General features: G+C 42.7%; 1 protein-coding gene across 1 annotated transcript in view; it reads right to left on the bottom strand.

Annotated features, from left to right (window-relative positions):
* The window catches only part of SLIT1 (slit guidance ligand 1), an 899,254-nt gene that overhangs the window by 697,799 nt on the left and 179,368 nt on the right, over nt 1–22,087 (bottom strand). The window contains exons 3-4 of the mRNA XM_078643589.1: nt 12,727–12,798; nt 819–890 (exon numbers count right to left, since the gene is read on the bottom strand). Of these exons, the coding sequence (XP_078499715.1) occupies nt 819–890; nt 12,727–12,798 (144 nt within the window). The remainder of the gene's footprint in view (nt 1–818; nt 891–12,726; nt 12,799–22,087) is intronic.

The raw sequence follows: 22,087 nt of genomic DNA, 5'->3' as shown, positions 1-22,087 counted from the left end.
TATCTTTGTATCCATCTATTCTCAAAACAGGGATTCCATGATAGGTGTTTGAATTAGCCAATAGTTTATGTTGCTGTATGAGATAGATTAACTACACTGTGCCCGGTTTAATGTCATCCTTGATTGACACGGCTACTCGTCTCTAATTCACACTCTAAGTAGCCTGCCATCTAAAACAAAGTGTATGTTGTCCTGTTGTTATGCTACACTCAAAGGCTATGCAACGCATTTCCCCATGATTTTACAATATCCAACACTTTGTATAACCTCGGGTATTCATTACGAGTTAATTCCAAAGAGCATAGATTGATAATCGGGGCAGTAACTCCTGTAATCAGAACTGCGTAGTCGATAAATTTACCACAGAGCAGTTACATCATACCTACATGGAATTCCAGGGGGAAAAAGTACACTCCAGGGGACTCCTACCTGAAATTTGATTTGTAAGTACAGATTCCCCTAATTATTTATGTTCTCTCTAACAATCTTAGAGAGAGTTTTAGCTCTCTCTAAGCTAAAACTAGGTTTTGGCTTAGTGGGGAAAAATGTATGGACTCCGCAATGAGGCCCATGGAGTTAGCACTATGCTTTAAAAATTCCCTCAACTCATGGAAGTAATTTAAGATGCATATACAAAACACTGCTTTAATTAGAACATTTGTTTTACAATTCTCACTGTGCTAAGCATTTGTAAGTTATTTTGGGCCGAATGCATAAAAGCCACTATGCAGAGAGTTGTGCCACAGCCTACATTAAGTTCCTCGTGCATGGCTGGATAGCAGCCTCTCTAGTTCTCACAGGAGACCCGTGGTACTCACAGTCTGGAGAGGGCCTGGTTGTTCTGGAACAACAGCTCTGGCAGAGAGTTCAACTGGTTCCGGTTCAGCCGTCTAAGAAGAAGAAAAAAAAATAACAAGAATCACCAGCAAGTCGGTGGCATCCCCTTTTCGATTGTGGTTTGATTTTTGATTGAACAAAGCCCAAGGCCCAGAATTATTAATGCCTCATGCCACTGCTACCATCAGGCTAAGTGTCGCAAAATGGCGGAAAGCGGCACAAAGCAGAAGCATGGATTTAGTTTCCAGTGTTCAAGGTTCTTTTACACTACAAAGGTGGCCTTTTCACAGCGCCAAATCCATTTTGCTCTGCTTTTCAAAGGGGCTTTCAAAGACAGAATCAATGCAAACGCCTATAGGTTTTTATAGAAAACCCAATATAGTAAGGTAGTCTCACCAGCCTTAGTGTCAGAGACTAACCCTAGTGGAATCAGATGTAAACAAAGGGGGGTGCATTCCCTTCCCCAGGAACCGAAGCACCACGTGTGTGCTACAGTGCACAGCACACACCCAGTACTCTTGTCTATACTTAATAATTTGTACTGGAAGTGTATGCTTCGCCTAGAAATCCAATGATGGACAGCACGCAGTCCCCCCTGCGCCAAGATGAAATGCGGAGCGTGGTGCTTGGCTGTCTATGTGTGCACCGGCGCATGGGATGACACCAGCAGCAAGACAATCCTAGCACTTATGACTCTGCACTTTGTGTATCCCCTTCACACAATGCAGCGCAGCATATTTGGACGCTGTGCTGCCTTGCGTGAAACCGTAATAAACTTGTGCCCAAGAGTCTACCCAAGCAGTTAGCAGACTCCTCGGGGAGTGCCAAAGCCCCGAGCATTGAAATTATGCAAAACAATGGTTCCTCTGGCCTTAAAAATTGCGTTATGCTAATTTCATGCTGTCAGCAGTGAGGGAGTCGCGTGCAGAAATATCACTGATTTGCCTGTAGGTAAAGCGGCATCTCACGCATGGAGACACATTTCACATTTCCCATCCCTCAGACCGTCATTTCTTCATTCTGACGTGGGAAGGGGATCAGTGGTTGCCAGCGGCCACCACATCTGTGTTCGTGGCTTTAAAAAAACATTTGTAACTTGTAGCAATATTAAAATGAAACCCTCCGTTAATCATATTATCTTAAGAGAATTCCTTCCATATTCAGTCTGCTTGTTTGCCTGGGTCTCTAATTTTTTCATTTGTTCCACATTTTGTTTTGCAATTAAGACTTAGTCACGCATGGAAATGCGGTGTGCAAGCAGGGTTAGGCATACTTCCTGGCTCCAAGCACTTGGAAAGACAGAAAAGCAGGGGCTTAAACAAACCTTTGCTGACCAGGGCACTCACAGCTCTCCCAGAGTGCTCAGCTGCATATGTGCACAGTCCCAGACCGGCTGCTCCACAGCACCCAGGCTGACCTCAAAGAACCTCGGTCTTCAGAGGTGGCACAGCCTTCTGATGAAGCACAGGGCTTCAGGGCGCCTTATCTATGATCACAGGGTACAAGAGGAAGTGGAGAGGCTCTAAGACAAGCAGAGGTTTGGAAATGGAGGAGAGAGCTGAGGGATTGAAATGGAGAAAAGATTTTGATTCTCAACCACGTGGAGGTGAATTGACGACTGGATGATGTCACCAAAGTGAAAAAGGTTTAAGAGAAAAATGAGGTGAGCAGGACTAACCCTGAGAGGAGACCTAGGGAATAGAGTTGGACCACGAGAAGGCCAGGAAATGAACCATAGAAAAGTTGGATGAAAGCTTGTCATGCGCTGATCCCAGGGTAGCAGTGTGGTGAATGCTCTACGGCAGCAGATCTTAATGTGAGGACCCATGAGGGTCCACGACGCCTACTCAGGGTGTCCGTGACCCCTTAGAAAATTAAATTATATTAACAAATTAATAAAAACGTATATAAATAAAGAAGCAAAATTGAAAATTGAAATTTTTTAAATGTTCTGTAAATGTGAAGGCGGAAATTGGAGACTAAAAGTTGGGTTGGTATCCTCAGCTTGATTCGTGGGAGCAGTGCAAGTGCATCAGACAGAATGTAGTACAGACGATCAATGGCATCAACTGAATTTAGAAAAGCTCCAAACTTCTCATTGAAATGAAAATTCAGATTTTTTTTGTATTTGTGAATTAAATAAAGTATTTCATGATTTGTTTGATGAATGTTTGTTTCTGTATTTTGGTGTAGTGTTTTGCAGTTCAATCATAAAAATTGCTAAAGCCGTAGTCCCCAGATTCAAATAATGACACAGTGGGGGTCCCCAAAATACAATAATTATTTGGTGGGGGTCCCCGGATTCCAGTAATTATTCAGTGGTGGCTCCCAGATTGCAGTAATTATTCAGTGTGGGGGCTCGGTTTAAAGTAGTGAGTAAGTTAGAGCTACAAAAGTCTAAAAGTTAAGAAACATAGCTCTAGAGACATCACTGAATATGTGGATAAGTGACTTGGTGACTAAAGATAATGAAGTTAGATATGTGGGAGGGTAGTTTCCATTAAATGCAGTGCTCAAAAGGCAGCTTGCAGATATTTTGGTAGATTGTGCAAGAAGACATAGTGAGTGGACAGAATGAACTCCAGGTATTCAAGATTATGGTAAAATAAGGGTTATTCGGCAACATTTTCAAAGAAGAAATAACAGGGTCAGCACCAGGTTTTATGAGTTAAGGTTTGATAATTGCTGATTGACAGCTTTTTAGGTAAGTGTCACACGAGTGCATGATTAGATTAGATATTGAAGAAAGACAGGAGAAAACTGAGGTGGCGAGGCTTAGATACTGGCAAATTTGGGGACCGAAAGGGTCAGCGGGGGCAAATGATGACCTTGAGGAGTTGAGTACTGGAAATAGCTCAGTCGGGAGGGTGTGGGAAATTATACAGGCTGTATGAAGTAAGTAGGGGTGAAGGCGGTGTACAGGGCCGGACTGGGAACCAAAACCGGCCCTGGCAAAGTGCTCGGCCGGCCGAGCTCTTTGCCAGGGCCGGTTTTCGGCCGATTTTGTTCAGGGCCGATTTTGCAGCTATGCTGCAAAAACGGCCCTGTAACAAAAATGGCCCCCAGGGGGCCCCCACCTGTGCGGCGCACCGGGGATTGCCCGGTGCACGCTACGGCCAGTCCGGCCCTGGCGGTGTACAAGACGGAGAGTCAGACTTAGAGGGGCACAGCAGAGGTCCCATAGAAGGTGGAGGTTTTCCAGTGAAGAAGCAAAGCCATAAGAAGAGACATCAGAGTAGACAATAGCTGGGGGCAGGTGTTAGAGGGTAGAGGGAAGAGAAGAAATTGGATGCTGCAGGCTAGCCACTAGGGTTGGGATCTCAAGGAGAAGAGGCCATCCTTAAAATACGTTTTGGCAGCATCTAGACCTGACATTAGGGAGATGAGGGCTGCAATAAAGGCGTCAAGATGCTGAAGGATCCATGTTTTTTTTACCACTCACCGAAAAGTATGTATATCTGCATCTTTAAGGAACACATTCTGGAAGAAGCCTAAGTATGTGGGCGCCAGGCTGCTGGGGTGAAGGTGCAGAAGGATAGTGAGACTTAAATGGCAAATGCAGGGATTGGTTCAATATGTTGAGGGAGATGGAATTGAGGAGTTATGAGAGGTCATGAAGAAGTGGTCAGGGAAGTCTTGGATAGAATCTGATGAGTACTTCCTTTCCATAATTGGGATCCTCATTGTGGCTTCATTTGTCATGTTTGTTATGGGATGGTCAGAGGGAAGTTGATCAATGAAAGAGAAATGAGTCTATGTGACATAGCAACTGTCAAGCGTATTCTCATGTGTATAGGATGGAGTGAGTGTTTATTAGAGAGTGGTCAGATAGACGTTAGCCAAAGAGTGTGTGTTGTTGTTGATTGATTTCCAATAGAAGTTTAATGCCACCAAGTATCATATGGGGAAAGTCAAGATGGTATTGAATTCAGAATAGCATCATAGCATTCGAAGGATGAACAAATAGGTAGGATAGTACAACAATGTGAGCACAAATTGAGTGAGTGAGTTATGATCATTTCAATTAAAGAGGCCTTGCTTTGCTTTTTTTAAATAACATGAAAAATATGGGAGAAGATGGAATGCCCATTAAGAAGAATCTCTGGGAACGTTCTATGTAAATATAGCAGTCTCTATATGCATCACGGTGCTCCTTTGAACAGGTGCAACAGGTGGAAACAGGGACAGTGCGCGCTAATGCACTCTCAAACTAGCACCTGTCCTAGGGGCAGCAGATGAGTGAATGACAGAGTGGCTGCTTTAACCAGGTGATCCGTATTATACTGTGCAGGCAGCAACTGCCTGCACTTCATAGAGGGACAAAGATACCCCTACAGGTGGGGCAGTGAGTGGACTGCACCGCCTTCTTGAGGGAGTTATGGGTGTCTACAGGGCCCCTTTTCCCAACTCTAGATGGCTGCCCGCAGGGACACACTGAGAGTGCACCACTTCACTGTAGTGCACTGTTAGTTTATTTCCCGACGGCCTCTTAGCATCTGTGCATAGATCCATAATATTGCGCTGGCACAGAGGCAAAGTGGTTCCCTCATTTGCATAGGGGTGGGGAACACCTTCCCAAGCTAGTGCTGCCGCTACGTGCATGCCAGCACTATCAGTTTATTTTTTTTTATTTTATTTGCAGAGTTTTATATAGCGCTGGCTAGACCCGGAGGTATCAGAGCGCTGTACATTAGGATCAGCGAGTTACAAGTTAACAAAATTACCTGGCCCTTCTGCAATACCATAACCGGGACACATTACCCCAGCACTATGCATAATCTGACCCTGGTATACCCTATTCTTTGCTTGATAATGTCTTTTCGTGACAATTTCTTCCCCTTCCAAACCATTGTCCAATACATGCCCTTTGTTGATCTCCCCTTCTTTTACTTTTCTCCTTTTGCAATTGTCGTTTTGTAACTTTTATGACGGTTTTCATTCTCTACTTCTGGAGCTCGTCTGGCACTTGCAGCAGCTGAAGCCGGAGGCAGTGCTGACATATATCTAGGCCCACCCTATAAATGGGTGCGAAGCAATTGTCCCGCATACTTTGCTTAGATGCTGGAAACATTGGATACAGGCTCATCCCGGGGTAAGATAGAATTAGCCCTTGAAGCAGATCAGCAAGTTCTGTTTTTGTAAAAACGGGATGCTTTCCTTGGATCTGGAAATCTTGAAGCAGACCTGGTTGTCAAGAGGCTGCATGGAGCCCTATGTGCTACAAATGAGTAGCACATCATCTTTCAGGCTGGCTTTTTTTTGGGCCTGGCAACGGTTCACCAGCTTCTAATGAAAGGCAGGGAAAAGTACATACCTATGTTTTTTTTCTGGGCCTCCATAATCATGCAAAGCGCTTTTTTCTTACTTTCTGCGATTCCTACACATGCACATCACCTGAGACAGCACAGCAATTGGCTGCAACTAAAGTTAAAGTCTGTTTAACCAACCATGTTTATTGTGGTCATTACACCTTCAAGTAAAACGACTGCACAAGATGGTGTAGAAGAGTGGGTGGGAAAGAGTGAGGAATATGAGAGTTCCTTCAATAGACTGTTACTTCACAGGAAAGAGATTTTTGTAGTACTTCATAAATCCCTTTATACCACAGACATTCTAACATTAACATTTTGATCCAATCACATAAGCGGAACTCAAGGAGAGGGTGGGGTGTTCTTGTCACATATCTGCTCTAACTGCAGTGAAGATGCATATCAAAGCAGTGGAATAACAATCACATAGAGTCGCTCTCACAAGCCAAACCAGGCTACTTCGCCACACCAGTGATGTGAGATGATGGACTGCACTATGCAAGTGTGACAAGGAATTCAGAGCTATAGGGAGGAGCATAACTTAACTTAACTTAACATTAGGCCTGGGTTAAATTTTTATTACGTCGAAGTATTTGAAATCATTTCAGTAACGCTGCATTACTCTTACTGTTACTTACTCTGCGAAATTACCAAGATTATGCAATTACTCAAGCTTGAGTAATTATGAGTAATATTGAGCAATAATCTTGCTTCAGGAGCACAGGAACAACGAACTAAGGGCCCGATGTAGGTATCAAAATACCGGTCGGTAACGGTCGAAAATACCGATTTTCGGCCATTACCGACCGGTTTTTGGATACTGAGAAGTAGGGGCATAAGAAAATGCAGATTCGGTAATTTTACCGAATCGGTAATTTACCGAATCGGTAAAATTACCGAATCTGAAAAATTACTGAATCTGCATTTTGATATGTAGGTAGCACTGGAAACAGTGCTACAGTGGTTTCAGGATTCGTTATTTACCACAAATTATTAATTGGTGGTAAATAACGAATTCCTATGCAAACGCAAATAAGTGCATTTACACCTGTGCCATGTGGCACACATACATGCCCCTCAGGGCATGTATGTGTGCCACATGGCACACAAGCCCTAATCAGGGGTGCAACAGGGTGTCAAAGTCACTCTGTGTAAATTGCCGCCCCACGAGCTGTACTAAATATTGCTAGGATGCTGCCAGTGCTGGCATAGTCATAGTGGTTGCAATTGTTTTTATTACTTTCAGCCTTGCTGCACAGCAGCCTTACTACTGTACAACATTGCCCAATAAAATTGACAAAGTCAATAGCTCTCTTGTAGGCAAGACCTATTCACTTTGCCAATGCTTGTTTGATTATTGGTCAGGACCATGTCACCTTTCAGAGAAGACTCATGCAAAGGCATTTATTTATCAGTTTTATAAAGTGCTTGGAGAACCAGAACGTTTCTTGGCACTAGGAATGGTAGCGTAATTCATGCTGCGTACGGGAAGAGGTAATGGTGGAGTTACAGGATGGAAGGCATCAGACACTGATTGTTTCTTAGTGTGGAAAATATGCAAGTTTACAGTTTCTTTAAATGCATAAAACTGAAAGCATGTTTTAAGCACTACAAGTCCTTGGATATAGGTACCGAGGCACAGCGCTCTCAATAGAATAGGCCAAACTGCAAATTAGGACCAGGGCATTCCAAATCGAAGAACACTTTGCTGCACTCTCTTCTTCTGTTCCCCTGGAAGTATAATCAAATATTCACAGTGCCTTGGTAAATGGATCGTCTCAAGTCTATCACTCCAAAGGACTCCCTGCGATACAGGCAATTTGATGTGGCAACAAAACCTCAAACAATAAATACATTTGTAGTACGGTTCCTTATTCCTGGACCTGCATCACGCCTCATCCGTCACGTGGGCCATAAACTGTACTCCAGCTCAAATAATTAAGTGATTTTATTTTAAATTTGTGTAATTAGCTTTTCATTTTTCGGAGAAACAAAACTTTGCAGCAAAGATGTACAAAATTAGTATCTGTACATGATCAAAAAAACATAAGTAGTAACATAAATTGTAACTAGAAAAAATAATAGCAAATCACTAGTAAAGGGAGAAATCGAAGACATTCAAAGCGAATAACTGCACAGGACAGTTTTCTTAAGGGTGTAAGAGTGTATGATAATACTATCATGACATCATAGTTTTAATTCTGTAGCTCAGGCTGCAGAGAACGTTTAGGTAAAAGATATTCAGTGTTAAAGATTTCAGGGATGGAACGATAATCCTATGGAATTATAATATCAGAGCTAAAGTGAAGTTATGGCCAGATGGAGAGAGAGCGTGAAAAATACGGAAATGGATGGCCTGGTTGGGACTGCTAAAGTGCCTGCTAACCACTGCTCAAAGGCACTGCATCTGTGCTCACTTGAATGATAAGGTTTCAGGGGTTTATCCTGGTTCCTCTTGGGCAGGTTTAACAGGATCGTGTCCTGGCTAGTAGCTGGACAGCATTATTTTGTTGTCCTTCTTGGTTAGCAGCTGTATGGCTTTCTGGTTCTCCACATTTGTGTAGCTACCTGTTCCATTAACAAACCAAATGGCTTCTCTTCCGGAGTGATGCTCTTGCTGTATGCTCGACTTCAGAAGGTGGGACACAATCATCTCAGGGTCCAGCAGAAGCGAGCTCCACGACACAATCATCTCAGGGTCCAGCAGAAGCGAGCTCCAGGACACTATTATCTCAGGGTCCAGCAGAAGCGAGCTCCATGACACAATCATCTCAGGGTCCAGCAGAACCGAGCTCCAGGACACAATCATCTCAGGGTCCAGCAGAAGCGAGCTCCAGGACACAATTATCTCAGGGTCCAGAAGAAGCGAGCTCCATGACATAATCATCTCAGGGTCCAGCAGAACCGAGCTCCAGGACACAATCATCTCAGGGTCTAGCTGAAGAGAACTCCAGGACACAATCACCTCAAGGTCCAGCAGAAGCGAACTCCAGGACACAATCACCTCAAGGTCCAGCAGAAGCGAGCTCCAGGACACAATTATCTCAGGGTCCAGAAGAAGCGAGCTCCATGACACAATCATCTCAGGGTCCAGCAGAACCGAGCTCCAGGACACAATCATCTCAGGGTCTAGCTGAAGAGAACTCCAGGACACAATCACCTCAAGGTCCAGCAGAAGCGAACTCCAGGACACAATCACCTCAAGGTCCAGCAGAAGCGAGCTCCAGGACACAATTATCTCAGGGTCCAGCAGAAGCGAGCTCCAGGACACAATCATCTCAGGGTCCAGCAGAAGCGAGCTCCAGGACACAATCATCTCAGGGTCCAGCTGAAGAGAACTCCAGGACACAATCATCTCAGGGTCCAGCAGAAGCGAACTCCAGGACACAATCACCTCAAGGTCCAGCAGAAGCGAGCTCCAGGACACAATCATCTCAGGGTCCAGCAGAAGCGAGCTCCAGGACACAATCATCTCAGGGTCCAGCAGGAGCGAGCTCCAGGACACAATCATCTCATGGTCCAGCAGAAGCGAGCTCCAGGACACAATCATCTCAGGGTCCAGCAGAAGCGAGCTCCAGGACACAATCATCTCAGGGTCCAGCTGAAGAGAACTCCAGGACACAATCATCTCAGGGTCCAGCAGAAGCGAACTCCAGGACACAATCACCTCAAGGTCCAGCAGAAGCAAGCTCCAGGACACAATCATCTCAGGGTCCAGCAGAAGCGAGCTCCAGGACACAATCATCTCAGGGTCCAGCAGGAGCGAGCTCCAGGACACAATCATCTCATGGTCCAGCAGAAGCGAGCTCCAGGACACAATCATCTCAGGGTCCAGCTGAAGAAAACTCCAGGACACAATCACCTCAAGGTCCAGCAGAAGCGAGCTCCAGGACCCAATCATCTCAAGGTCCAGCTGAAGTGAGTTCCATTCATCAATAAGTATCTACACACAACTATCTCGATTCTGTGGTCATCTGAGACAAACCAATAGCCCACGAAAAGAAACAGGAAGCTAAGGCACAAACACAGGAAACAGTGTCATAGAACACAGGGGCGGGCAGAGCATCACCTTGAGGTATGCAACTATAAGAGCTGAGGACCCTGGATACAGTGAGTGCTAAACTGCTTGATCTGCATATGGATCAAACCTGCTGTTAATGCCGGAAGATTGTTATCATTTCAAATGAAGGAATTTAGCTGGAGGTTGTAGGTGGGCAGTAGCGGGCACAGTAGGCACAGTTTATGCCAGTGGCTTCCACTCGCAAATGGATGCACATCAGCGTACCCATCCTTCCATGTAAGTCAGTGTTTTGATATACCGGGAACAAAAACATTTTGGCTTTGGGTTTAGGATTACGCTAGACTAAATATGTAGAAAAAGTAGGGAATACGCTTTTTGCAAGGGTAAGCAAACAGAGAAAAAACAGTGGAGCTTTCTACCCCTTTACATGTGGTCAAAAAGCTATGCATCCATGTGCACAACCTACATTCAGAGTCTTCTTCCCTGATTTGTGAACCTGCTTATTATCTCCAGTGGCATGATCCCCACCAAGGGACTTGGGATGTTGTTTTGTGCTGATGGGGTTGTGACAGGTGATAGGGAAAACATGGGAAAGGTAAGGCTTCCAAAACGTTTAGAAAACGACCAATTTAAGAGCACGACCTTGAGTATTTTTCTTAGAATCAAGGTCTTATGTTCTGAGTGTTCTTAATTAACGTCCTTCACAAGAATTTTCCAGCAACAGAGTATTACATTTACTAGAGATGTTGAACATTGAGGGGAATGCTCTCTAATTGAATGTCAAAATACAAAATAAACATGTTGTAGGGCCAAAATAATGAGGCCTACTGGTCGAGAACCAAAATATTACATATGTAAGTGCATATACGTAAGTATAGATGTACTATTGACATCTCAACATCTAGGTCCCTTGAAGATATCTATATCGTTAAGCTACATGTGTGAAGTCAAGAATTGCAAACCTATACTTACCTTTGTGTATTACCCTTCACAATATTTTTGGTGTCGAAAGTTAGGCCTCTATTTTTGCCCCACAATATTTCCCTACTTAGCCTCCAGCAGATAAGTAGGGAAAGGTAACTTACCCTTGTCTTTTGAGTAAGCTTGGACTGCCCATTCTGGCTATATGACAATACCAGAATGGGCTGGTCCAAAGTCCACTGTAGCCATTGTGTGTCCAATATGGGCTGCTTTTCTGTGGCAGAGAAAGTTAGCAAAATACTCCTTTATTATATGAGGCTGGGGTAATGTCATTTCCTTAAAATGCACAATTTATCTGGAATTTACCCAAAAAATCGGTTTGTGGATGCTCATATTGCCCTCATAACCCACAGAAACAATGTCTTAAAATTCTATTGAATTTTGGATATTGTTATTCCCCAGACTCGCTTTAAAATGTATTAATAGGCACATATTTTCACAAAAGTGCACCTACTACTAAAATAATGTGTTGTGAAAAGTCTAGATTTCCAAATTATGAACGTAAGGTGTTCTCCTCTCCATGTTTGGTGCCCAAGCCTTTTTTATCACATCTTGGCCTTGTTCTTGTAGCTAGACAGATGCTGTGTTTATTTTCTTTCAACTTTCTATGCCCACAGTATCCTCCAAAAGCAGGATGGCATTCACCTTTGCAGGTTTACAGTACAGCAGTTTACATGGAAGGAGCAATGCCGACAAGGGTTTGGGCCTAGAAGGGAGTACATAATGCCAGATTGTGGCCAGAGTCCCTCTCGTGGCCCACCCCCGTTGGCTTTGAGACCATCCTGTGTAATAGTCTCCCATATATAACTTGAACACAATATGTGTGTGACCAACCTTCCAGCTTCTCGCCACCCACCTACCTCCAATGGCAATGCCTTAGCGTAGTTGAGGTAATCACCACAAGTCAAGAACACTGCCTCCAGATAAACTACTGACCTTCCTTCAGTCTCAGGTGAGAGCCGGGTGTACGTTATTGGTGAATGTAGACATCAGAGTTCTGTTCATAATACTCTTATGCCTTCATTTTATTTCTTTGGATTCTGCTTGCAGCGATCAGTGGTGCTTTCGGCTCTAAGGACTATATCCCAATAGGAAATGATTGCTGACAGTCCTCTGTATCAGTGACTATCCAGAGACGCAAGGTGACTGTGGTCCAATAAACCAATACTGTTCTGTTTTTCTCTCTGTCGAAAATTGACTGCTTCTTTTCCACCTCAACAACTAGGATTTAGATGCAATGGCCAAGGTTCTGGAAATGTTTCGACTTCTATGCTTGCAACCTCCCAAACATCTACCTGCACATTAAGAGCATAGATCAAGTGACAGAGCTCCACGTTCTCAGAGGATACTATTCCAAGTTTCTGCCAACTACAGATTGTAAACCACAGTGGAAGGCAAATACAGGGTGAACAGAGGAAAATAGTGACATCAACTATGTACTAAAACACACTAATGTGTATGTAATATACAAAACTTTATATCACTGTTACATCTATGTGAAATAACATTTATTCTATGTGTGCTTTGAGTATCTACCTCCCTTCGCCCCTCCACCTGTCCAACAATATTAACACTCACAGCCTCTCAAGCTCCTTCATGTCGTCAAACACTCCGCGTTCCACAGTGTTGATCTGGTTTTCCATAAGCTGCCTGCAGAAAAGAATCACAGAATAGTTCTTTCAGAGAGAGTCATGACACGATTCCAATATGCAACATGTAATATGTAAATCACTTAAAAGCAACATGGCTGCCAAAGTTCATGGAGACAAATGGGGACTTGGAGCAGATTTAATGTGATGGGCAAAGCGGATTTGCTTTTTTTACAACGCATTAACTACCACAAAACAGAAATTCAGAGCGAAGAGAAGGAGCAAGGATAATATGACCATAAACTCATACATAAACCTTTACAGCCGCTGATGTAGGAAATTCTTGCCGTCCTACTCACCGTGATATTTTGTGCTTTCTCCTACCCAACATGAGCCCAGGATCAAAATTCTTCTAGGAGCAACCTGGTAATTATAGTAGTGCCAAGCCACGTTGCCCTATGCTTTCTGTGAAAAGCAAAGGGCAAGCAAGAGACTCAACATAAAATTGTTAGATATTTCGAAATATTTTTGATTTTGTGGAGCTCAGAGGAAGGAGCATCCTGCAACATGTCTGCCTGTTAACCGACACTACAGATACGCTTCAGCTGGACCACTGCAGTGAAAGGTCAGTATGGAAAAGGAAGGGAAGAGGTGGGAGACATCATGTTTGCTATTGGCTTCATAGTCAAAGAGAGGAGAGAAGTAAATGATGAAATGTTTGAGGTTGGGAAAAAGGATATTTCAAAGAGCAACTAAGTAACATAACGGACATCTTGTCGTCAGGGGTGCACGGACATTGGTATTAGATGTTGTAAGAAATTGGATTACTATTGAGTTTAATAAATAATCACAATTTTTGTCAGATTAAACCCTTAAAGTCTATACCTGAGCTCAGCCCCCTGGTAGCTATGGCACTAAGCAGACAGGCTTAACGTAGGGCACTGTGTAAAGTATTTATGAAGTACAAAAATAGTAATAAAGTCAACATGCAAAATAATACAAATCCGAACAGAATTAGAAAAGCAGAGTAAATCTTAATAAACAAAATGACATCAAATGACAAGAGTCCAATAAGGGAAAATAGAGATATCCATTTTAAAAGTTTTTAGCACAAAAATGCACCAGAAACTACAAAGCACTTTAGGCGAGTTTGTACATGTTAAAAAATGCTTAATTTAGGGTGTGTTAGCAAGCATGATTTGGCCATGGCCAGTCTGCCTTGAGAGATAATCATATTTTCAGAATAATAGAGCATGTGAGCCTTTCTCTCTCTCTCTCTCTATGATTGTGTGGTTTTCCATTTCAGGAAAATCCTTGAAAAGGAAGTTCCAACTGAAGTGTCTGTACAAGCATTAAATGTAATATTTATGTTATCTTGAGGAAGCAATGCTCAGGATTTTCTTTAGTTTTTAACATTCCAGAGTTCCTGCCGATTTTCAGTGTATGTCATTCATTAGACAAACAAACCATTACAGTGCTGTGCTACTTAACAATGACACTGTGTTTCCCTAATTAGTTATGCATAACCTAACCAATTAGAGGCATTAGTAAGTAGGTGTCTCTTGAAGTGTCTTGTTTACTAGAATATTGATTGGTTTATGTGTTTGCAACATTGCTAGTTCAAACCTGTTATGTTACATCATACCAGGAAATGTGTGTGTTAGTTTGGAGATGAGCCAGAGCTTTCCTGGCCTTTTAACAGAGTAGACTATACACTAGACTGTTTATGGATTTATGTTTGTAAACTTTTCAAATTTCTTAATGGTTTCCTATGAAGGGAGACTCCATGTCAGTCTGTTATTTGATTTATACTTAGACTTTCATTGGCTTTCTAACTTTACTGATTCTATGTCACTCTGTTATTTTGTACTTAGTCTTTCCTTGAGTTGCATTAGAGGCATACCTTATGTTAGCCCTCTTGCAGAATTATACCTTGATTATTTGGAGTATGCTAATTCGTAAGTGACACGTTTTGTTTTATGTAATGATTATAATTATGAATAAATGAAAGAGGTTTTAACATGGAATCTTGTCATATGTAGGCTTGTTTATTAGCCTTTGTCTAAGTCTAATGAACACTCAGAGAGTCCCGATATTGTGCATCAACCCTATTTTTTTTTTACGGTATTAACAGAGCCAATGATAATCAATGAACATGGTAGACCAGGACCTACACATGATTTGAGGCCGACTATAATGAAGCGTGTTTAGGACGCAGCAACGAGGTTTGTCCTGGTCAAAGATTTCACCTTTTGGCTTAAGGCCTGATTTTTATTTTAGCGGATGGGTTACTCCGTCACAACGGTGACAGATATCCCACCTGCCGAACTATAAATTCCATGATATCATATGGGATTTAAATTTAGACGCCTGGGATATCCATCACGGTTGTGAAGGAGTAACCCATCTGCTGAAATATAAATCAAACGCAACAAAATGGGGGTTTTACCTATGCCTCTATTACGAATGTCACAATGAATGCGAGATTTGGGTAAACCAAAATTTATTAGTTTATCCAGACATTTAAGTCTTTTAAGTTCATTCAATTTTGAATTTTTCAGTTATTTTAGTATAGACAGAACAAAGAACATCATCAACTTCATGTACTACCATATAGTGCCGCATTGCAAAGTTATTCAAAAACAAATCATGAAGCTTTTACAATGATGAAAACATTACTACACAAATGACAATAACATATATAAACAATTACAATATCAAAGTGCTCTTAATTACAGTGAAACATGGAACTGTTATTCAATAATACAGTCTCAATCCTGAATATCAAACCATCTCTTGAACAGAAAAAATGTAAAGAGTATTACAACCCAATACAAAGTGCATCTACTTCTATGCAAATCAAAAAGGTTCTGCATGAATTACTGGCATTAAATGCCAAAGAGTGAAATGATGCCGACGCGTTTCAAGTCCCGTAGATAAATCAAGAGACTCTCATCAGGGCTGTCAGAGTCTGGTCCATGGAAACTATTTATGAAATACAAAAAAAGATAAACTTTATCTATCTAGTCCTCCATCCATTATTTATTTACAATAAACTTTCTCCAATGAACAAAGTGCATCATACCTGGTAATTTCAAGTTCCAGGGCTGCACTTAAAGTGAACTGTGGTCTAGGCCGTGGGTACTCACTGCAACAAAGTGATATTATTTAATAAAAGTCTCTGCTAGTAAGGAAAACTAAAACAGAGGCCAAAAATGGCGGTATTTTACCTTTCACGTTATCACACGGGCGACGCTTCTACTTTCCAGCCACCGATAAAAAATCTTCAAGCGGATCACATGTTCTGTAACAGTGTAAATATCCATTGTAAAACTCGCACATAGTGTGTTTGAATTGTGCATTATGAACAATTACGAGACTGACTTACTTTGCATACACCCAGGTGGGGTTCACTTCCGCTATTGATTTTCGGGAGAATTCAATTTCTGTGGAAATATACAAGCAATACAAACGCGTGTTAGCCTAACCGCGTTGTAGCGCATAGCGCACCAATTGTGTAATTCCTTCTGCCCTAAACGGAAGCCTACCTTCGTCTTTCTTTTCCCGAAGACGACTCCCCTTGTTCTTTTCCGCTAGTGATTTTCACATAAATTCGATTTCTGTGAAAAAATACAAGCAATACAAACGCGTGTTAGCCTGACCGCGTTGTAGTGCAGAGCGCACCAATTATCTGATTCCTTTCGCCCTAAACAGAGGCCTACCTTCGTCTTTACTTCGTGAAAAATGTCTCCCCTTGGCACACAAACGCAGGAACAATCTCCTTGCAGGATGCGCGTTCGTTTCTCCAAAGTTAAAAAAAGGGTCATGTGATTGTCATGTGACCTGTGGGGGCGTGTGGGCCTGAAAGGTGATTTCTGGGAATAGTAGTGCTGCCTGCATGGAATATGCTGCGAGCTTCTCACGCTCTGTTAATTTCACTGAGGCAATTAAGCCCATTATTCACACTGTCGAATTTCATAATTAGATAGGCTTCCTTTTGAAGTAGAGCCATTTCCACATTAGCGTAATGTTTTGGATCAATCCAAAACAAAACCGTCCATCTGAAATCATTCTCACTGTGGTTGCAGCTCACAAAATGTTCCACCACGGGCGCAGTTAGCACTTTTTTCTTTATCCGCGAGCGGTGCTGCGTGATCCTAACACTAACATTTGCCGCCTGAGTAGTCTTCCCTATGTACACCCTGTTGCAGATGCACACCACAAATATAAATCAAGCCACAATCTTTTATGTCTCAACCACCCACAGGAGTACACATCTATGGTCCCCAGGTCCTCAGGGGAGGTACTTAGAAACTCCCCAGGGTGTCACGCAGGTCCCAAAAGCAGGATTTAGTGCAGGTCCAGCTGCCACTGGTCAGCTGGTTACTTCCAGGAAAAAGCCTATTGCAGCTTGTTGTCTCCCTGTAGCCAAACAGGAGGGCAGCCACCTGACCATTGGAGTCCACTTCTTTTTCCTGCTATAAGAGGGAGCAGATCCAGTCTTTCAGGCCCTTCTCAGATCACCAACAGCAGGTCAGTCCTCTTCTGGAATTCTGCATTTATAGCAAGTGTTTTGAAGTGTGTGCCTGAAGATTCTGGTTAAATGCCTGGCACTAACTAGTCAGTTATGGTGATGGCTTCTGGATCCGCTCTATCCAATGGGATAAAAGTTCCCGGGCCATGACCTTCCTACTTTTGCAGTAGTTCCATTTGCTTTACTGCAAACAGGCCTAAAATGCCATTTGTCAGAGCATTTTCAAAGTGGTGAAAGCCTTTGGCCATAATAAACTTAGGCTCTGAGTCTGGGGATGTGAGTGGGTAGTGCATTATGGCAATCATACTGTCCTCCTAAATCTAAAACTAAAATCCAGTTTGAAGCAGGCATTGTACCTACAACAACCCCATAGACAGAAGTCTGGTCGGACAAAAACAGAGTTGTTCAGCAACCAGTAAGGGGATCCACAATAAGTGTGTCCCAAGTGTTACATGTAACTCTACAGACTTCTGAAGCAGGATTTGACATTGTATTGTCAAAAGTATTCCCATGCCCCCACCCTAGATATTCTGTTGAGCATACAGGAGTCATCTCTGCCCATGCAGGTCAACCTATTGTTTGCTCCCATGGGCGACTTCACACCTCATTCACATCTATTTGAGGCTGAGCATACCCTAGGAGAAGCTGGGGAGCTACTTCAAACTATCTTCCAGGAACATTAGGCAGGAAAATGTGACTTTTTAAGAGTTACTTTTCCTTAATATTAATTAACAATCCAACCTCAGTATTGAACTGGATTCTTAATAAAAAAATTAAAAAGTAAAAAGTTCTTTAACTATTTTTCTAGATGCCCCAATTCCCGATATCAATATTAGTATTTAATATCACTTCCAGTGTTTCTCCATGTGCCAGCTAGCTTTCCTACAGTGAACATAACTTTTGAGTGCTAATCACTGTAATGACATGTTAACTTTACATGCCAACATGTCCTATTTTTTAATACCATGCACCCTACCTTGTGGACTGAAAGGCTTACACAGAGGTAACTTATTAATTTTTAAAAGGGAGTTATATACCTGTAAAAATGTGGTTGTTTTAACAGGTTACAATGCAGGTTTAAACTGCAGCAGGCAGGCTACAAATGGTAGGAGTGAGGACTTATTTGCATTGCCACTGTATTGGATGGCAATAGAGGTGCTGACGTCCACAAGTGTCATTTAACTTTCAGGACCTGCTTGCACTTTATACACCATATACTAGGGACTTAGAGGCAATTTAAATGCGTTAATCAGGATAATCCAATTTAACCATGTTTAAAAGGGGAACGCTGGCAGTTTACTACTGGTTAGCAGGGGTAAAGTGCATAGAGTTCTAAAATCAGCAAAATATAGAGTCCAGCAAAAGTGGAAAATCTTGGTTGGCAATGCAGAGAAGGAGGATTTCCTACGGATGCCTAGATATAATTTCACATATGCAGCAAATGTCAAGGCTACGAGCACCTGGCAATTTTTAGAATAGGGGTGCTGAAATCTTAATTTGATATCACAAAATGGAATAAAAAAGCATAAGCTGAAGCACCTTCTATACCCTTCAAATAGGCTCTGTGGCCAATACTAAACACTCTTTATTCCAGTTACTCATTGTCATGATTTTAATGAAAAGCAAGATACACAGGCCCCAAAATCCACCAAAATGATCATATACTTAGAAATGGGTTCTCTCAGAATCTTTGCATAAAGGGGCTGGCACACAGGAAGAGATGTAATTTTTCATTGAACTTTTTTCAAGTGCGGAAGATTAGTGCTTATTCGTCTAGTTCCAAGCTTCACAATTTAGCCACATTTCTACACCTTCTTGAGGGAGAATACTGCAACCACAGTTTAATAGATGGCTCTTTGCAGGTAGCATGAGGCCTTTTATTGGCCTGGTTGCCTTTATGTTGCCTCCTACCAGCACCTGCTTGTATAGCACATGTGGTGAATGTCTCATTTTTTAGGCATTGATTTCAATAAAAAGATTTAAACCTAATAGATGGCTCTAAATGTACAGCAGATGGAGGCGTGACGTGATATGTAAAAAGGAGCATATGCTGCTGTGTAAAATGGAGGTTATGCATTGGCTGCGATGCTTGTGACCTGTGTGCATGTATATATTAATTATTCTGTAGATTCACTGTAACAGATCCATTTGGACATCTAGTCGTATTACTTTCAATGCTTAACTTTTTGTTGTGATTCATTGTGTAATAGGTTTGCGTGGACATGTTCTACTATTAGGGCGTTTGCTAATATAGGAATAGCACAAAACGTGGAGCTAGGTTAATTATTACAAGATTTGTGATCAAATGATGGAATATTTCGTTGCAGCTTTGCATTCGAATAATATGTAGCAATGTTTCTCTGCACTCATTCTGACTTTAAGATGGAACAAATAATGTCTGCTGCTCAATACTTAGAAGATCGTACACTCTTGTTGTGCGGAAATGCATGATTATTTTCACATATTAAAGAACTATCATGGTTTATTCTCTCTGACCATGACAAACCGCTTTAAAACCTAGCCTGCTAAATACTCCCCACCTCATTAAAACCACGAACGTAACCAGAAAACCCTGCTCTGCAACTGGCTTGCAGAATTAACTCTGAACAATGTAACACCAAGAATAAACTTCCCTATACAGTCCTAAAAATCGTACCACACTTCCAGTCCGAAACGGAAAAACATCAACGCTAACTGACCCAAATGCATGAATTTTTCCATACTTTGCACAACACATAAACATACTGCACAACACACAAACATACTGTGTTAAATCTCAGCAGTGAGATATGGTGTGAAGAAATGCCAAAACACACATATTTGTTGCGTTTGCTTGCACATAGTGTCTCGTTGCAGTCTTTCTAAGCTCCTCGCTGATGACTAGGATGGGAAAGGGAAGGACTTCCTACCTTGTGGAAAATGAAACTAGGCAGCTGCAGCTCCAGGATTGGTTGGAGCAGGCTAACCCAGTGCTTATTTTGAGGCTGCGGGCCTCAGGCTGCAATCCCTCGGCTGTTTCTCAGCCCTGGAATTGCTAGCTCCGAAGTGCGCTTGTCAGATTGGCCGACTCTAGACAGCCGGCCAATCTGACATGCGAACTGGCAGTGGGCTGAAGTAATAGTGCAATTACACTAATCAGCCCGACCCCTGTCCTCGCGCTGTGCCAGGGTGAGTCTGCAACATATTATACTAGCAGCCCGCCCCAGCGTTGCCTGGGGCAGAAGGGGGCTGGGGGCAGCATTTCCGGATTGCGGCAGCGTTGCCTGGGGCAGAAGGGGGCTGGGGGCAACATTTCAGGCTTGGGTGCACTCCCGCCCCGGCCCCCGCCCCGACATTGCCCAGACCGGCTCCCGCCTCCCGCCTCCCGCCTCGCCTTTGCCTTTGCCTTACCTGAGCCGCCGCTCTTCCCCGTGCTCCGGACTTCACCGCCACTCCTCGCGGCTCGTCACCGCTCCTCCCCGCCTGTCGTCATCACGCACGTTGCGTACATCGCTAGGTCGCGGCCAGCGCTACGTCGCGGCCGGCGCTACTTTTAGGGGACTACTTTGTTTTTAAAGTAAAATTTTTTAATTTACGTTTTTTTTAATTTTTTGCAGCCTATGTCCATCTACACACCCTGAGGATTACAACAATGTATTGGGTGTGTGGATTGGTGCTGTGGTTCCCGAGTTTACCTTGCCAAAAGGTTTCTGTTCTCTCTTTATAATAGTAGTATAGATTAAATGGTATTTATTACCGTTTTATTAATATGTGAGCCTGCTGCGCTCGCAGCAGGTGGGATAACGTTTCTCCGAAATAATGGAGGAGCCGCCCCTGTAAACTCTACGTACACCTAGGCGTTGGTTCCTAACATAATCCAAATACCTGAAAGGACAAAGCCAACGAACAGGAGACAGGAAAAGGGATCTCAGCATAAGCTAAAAAATAAAAATGGCATCAGCCAAATGCAAAACTTTATTAACAGTTCAATTTATCAAGAGTCCTAATAATAGGCACATTAATAGACGTTTCCCATCTCTCAAACTGTTTTCAAAGAACAAGAGGCCTGAGGTGCAAAGCTATTTTGCAGGAGAAAATCCCGCAATTTGAAAATTCACAGGATCTGCACAACAAAATAGCCAAATGCAAAACTTTATTAACAGTTCAATTTATCAAGAGTCCTAATAATAGGCACATTAATAGACGTTTCCCATCTCTCAAACTGTTTTCAAAGAACAAGAGGCCTGAGGTGCAAAGCTATTTTGCAGGAGAAAATCCCGCAATTTGAAAATTCACAGGATCTGCACAACAAAATAGCCTTTTGTTATATGTTAATCCCGTTTTGACATTCAGGAGCAGGTTACCAAATCACAAAATGGGTTTAGAAACCCATAAGGGTTACTATTTGAACGAAGCATGTTTAGGGCGTCCTGGGCAAATAGCGGTTGCTTTCGGTATGTATCAGTGTTCTGCAACTGATATCCGGAAATAATAAAAAAAGAACTGGAATATTCTTTGGTTTCATGATCTCTTCTCTGACCCTCCGCTGTTTTCATATAAACGGGGCCAGAAGCTGGGTAATCACCTAGTGCATACTATGAAATGGACCCCCAGGGAAATATCCAGGTACCAATCTGTCATGGAGCTTTGGGGTTACCCCCGTATTAGGGCATTTTAAATGCCAGAACGGCTCAATATGCTCACAAACCATTAACACAAAAGCATTCAAACATGGCTGGCACAATTACTTATCCTCTGAAGCATTTGACCAACTGCAGATCCACCAACGTGATATATGACATCTGGTGCCCATGTGGTCTTTTGTACACCGGGCAAA

The sequence above is a fragment of the Lissotriton helveticus genome, chromosome 5_1 (assembly GCF_964261635.1).
Source record: "Lissotriton helveticus chromosome 5_1, aLisHel1.1, whole genome shotgun sequence".
NCBI lineage: Eukaryota > Metazoa > Chordata > Amphibia > Caudata > Salamandridae > Lissotriton > Lissotriton helveticus.
Note: the sequence above shows the minus strand (reverse complement) of the source record. Positions and strands in the feature narration are given on the sequence as shown.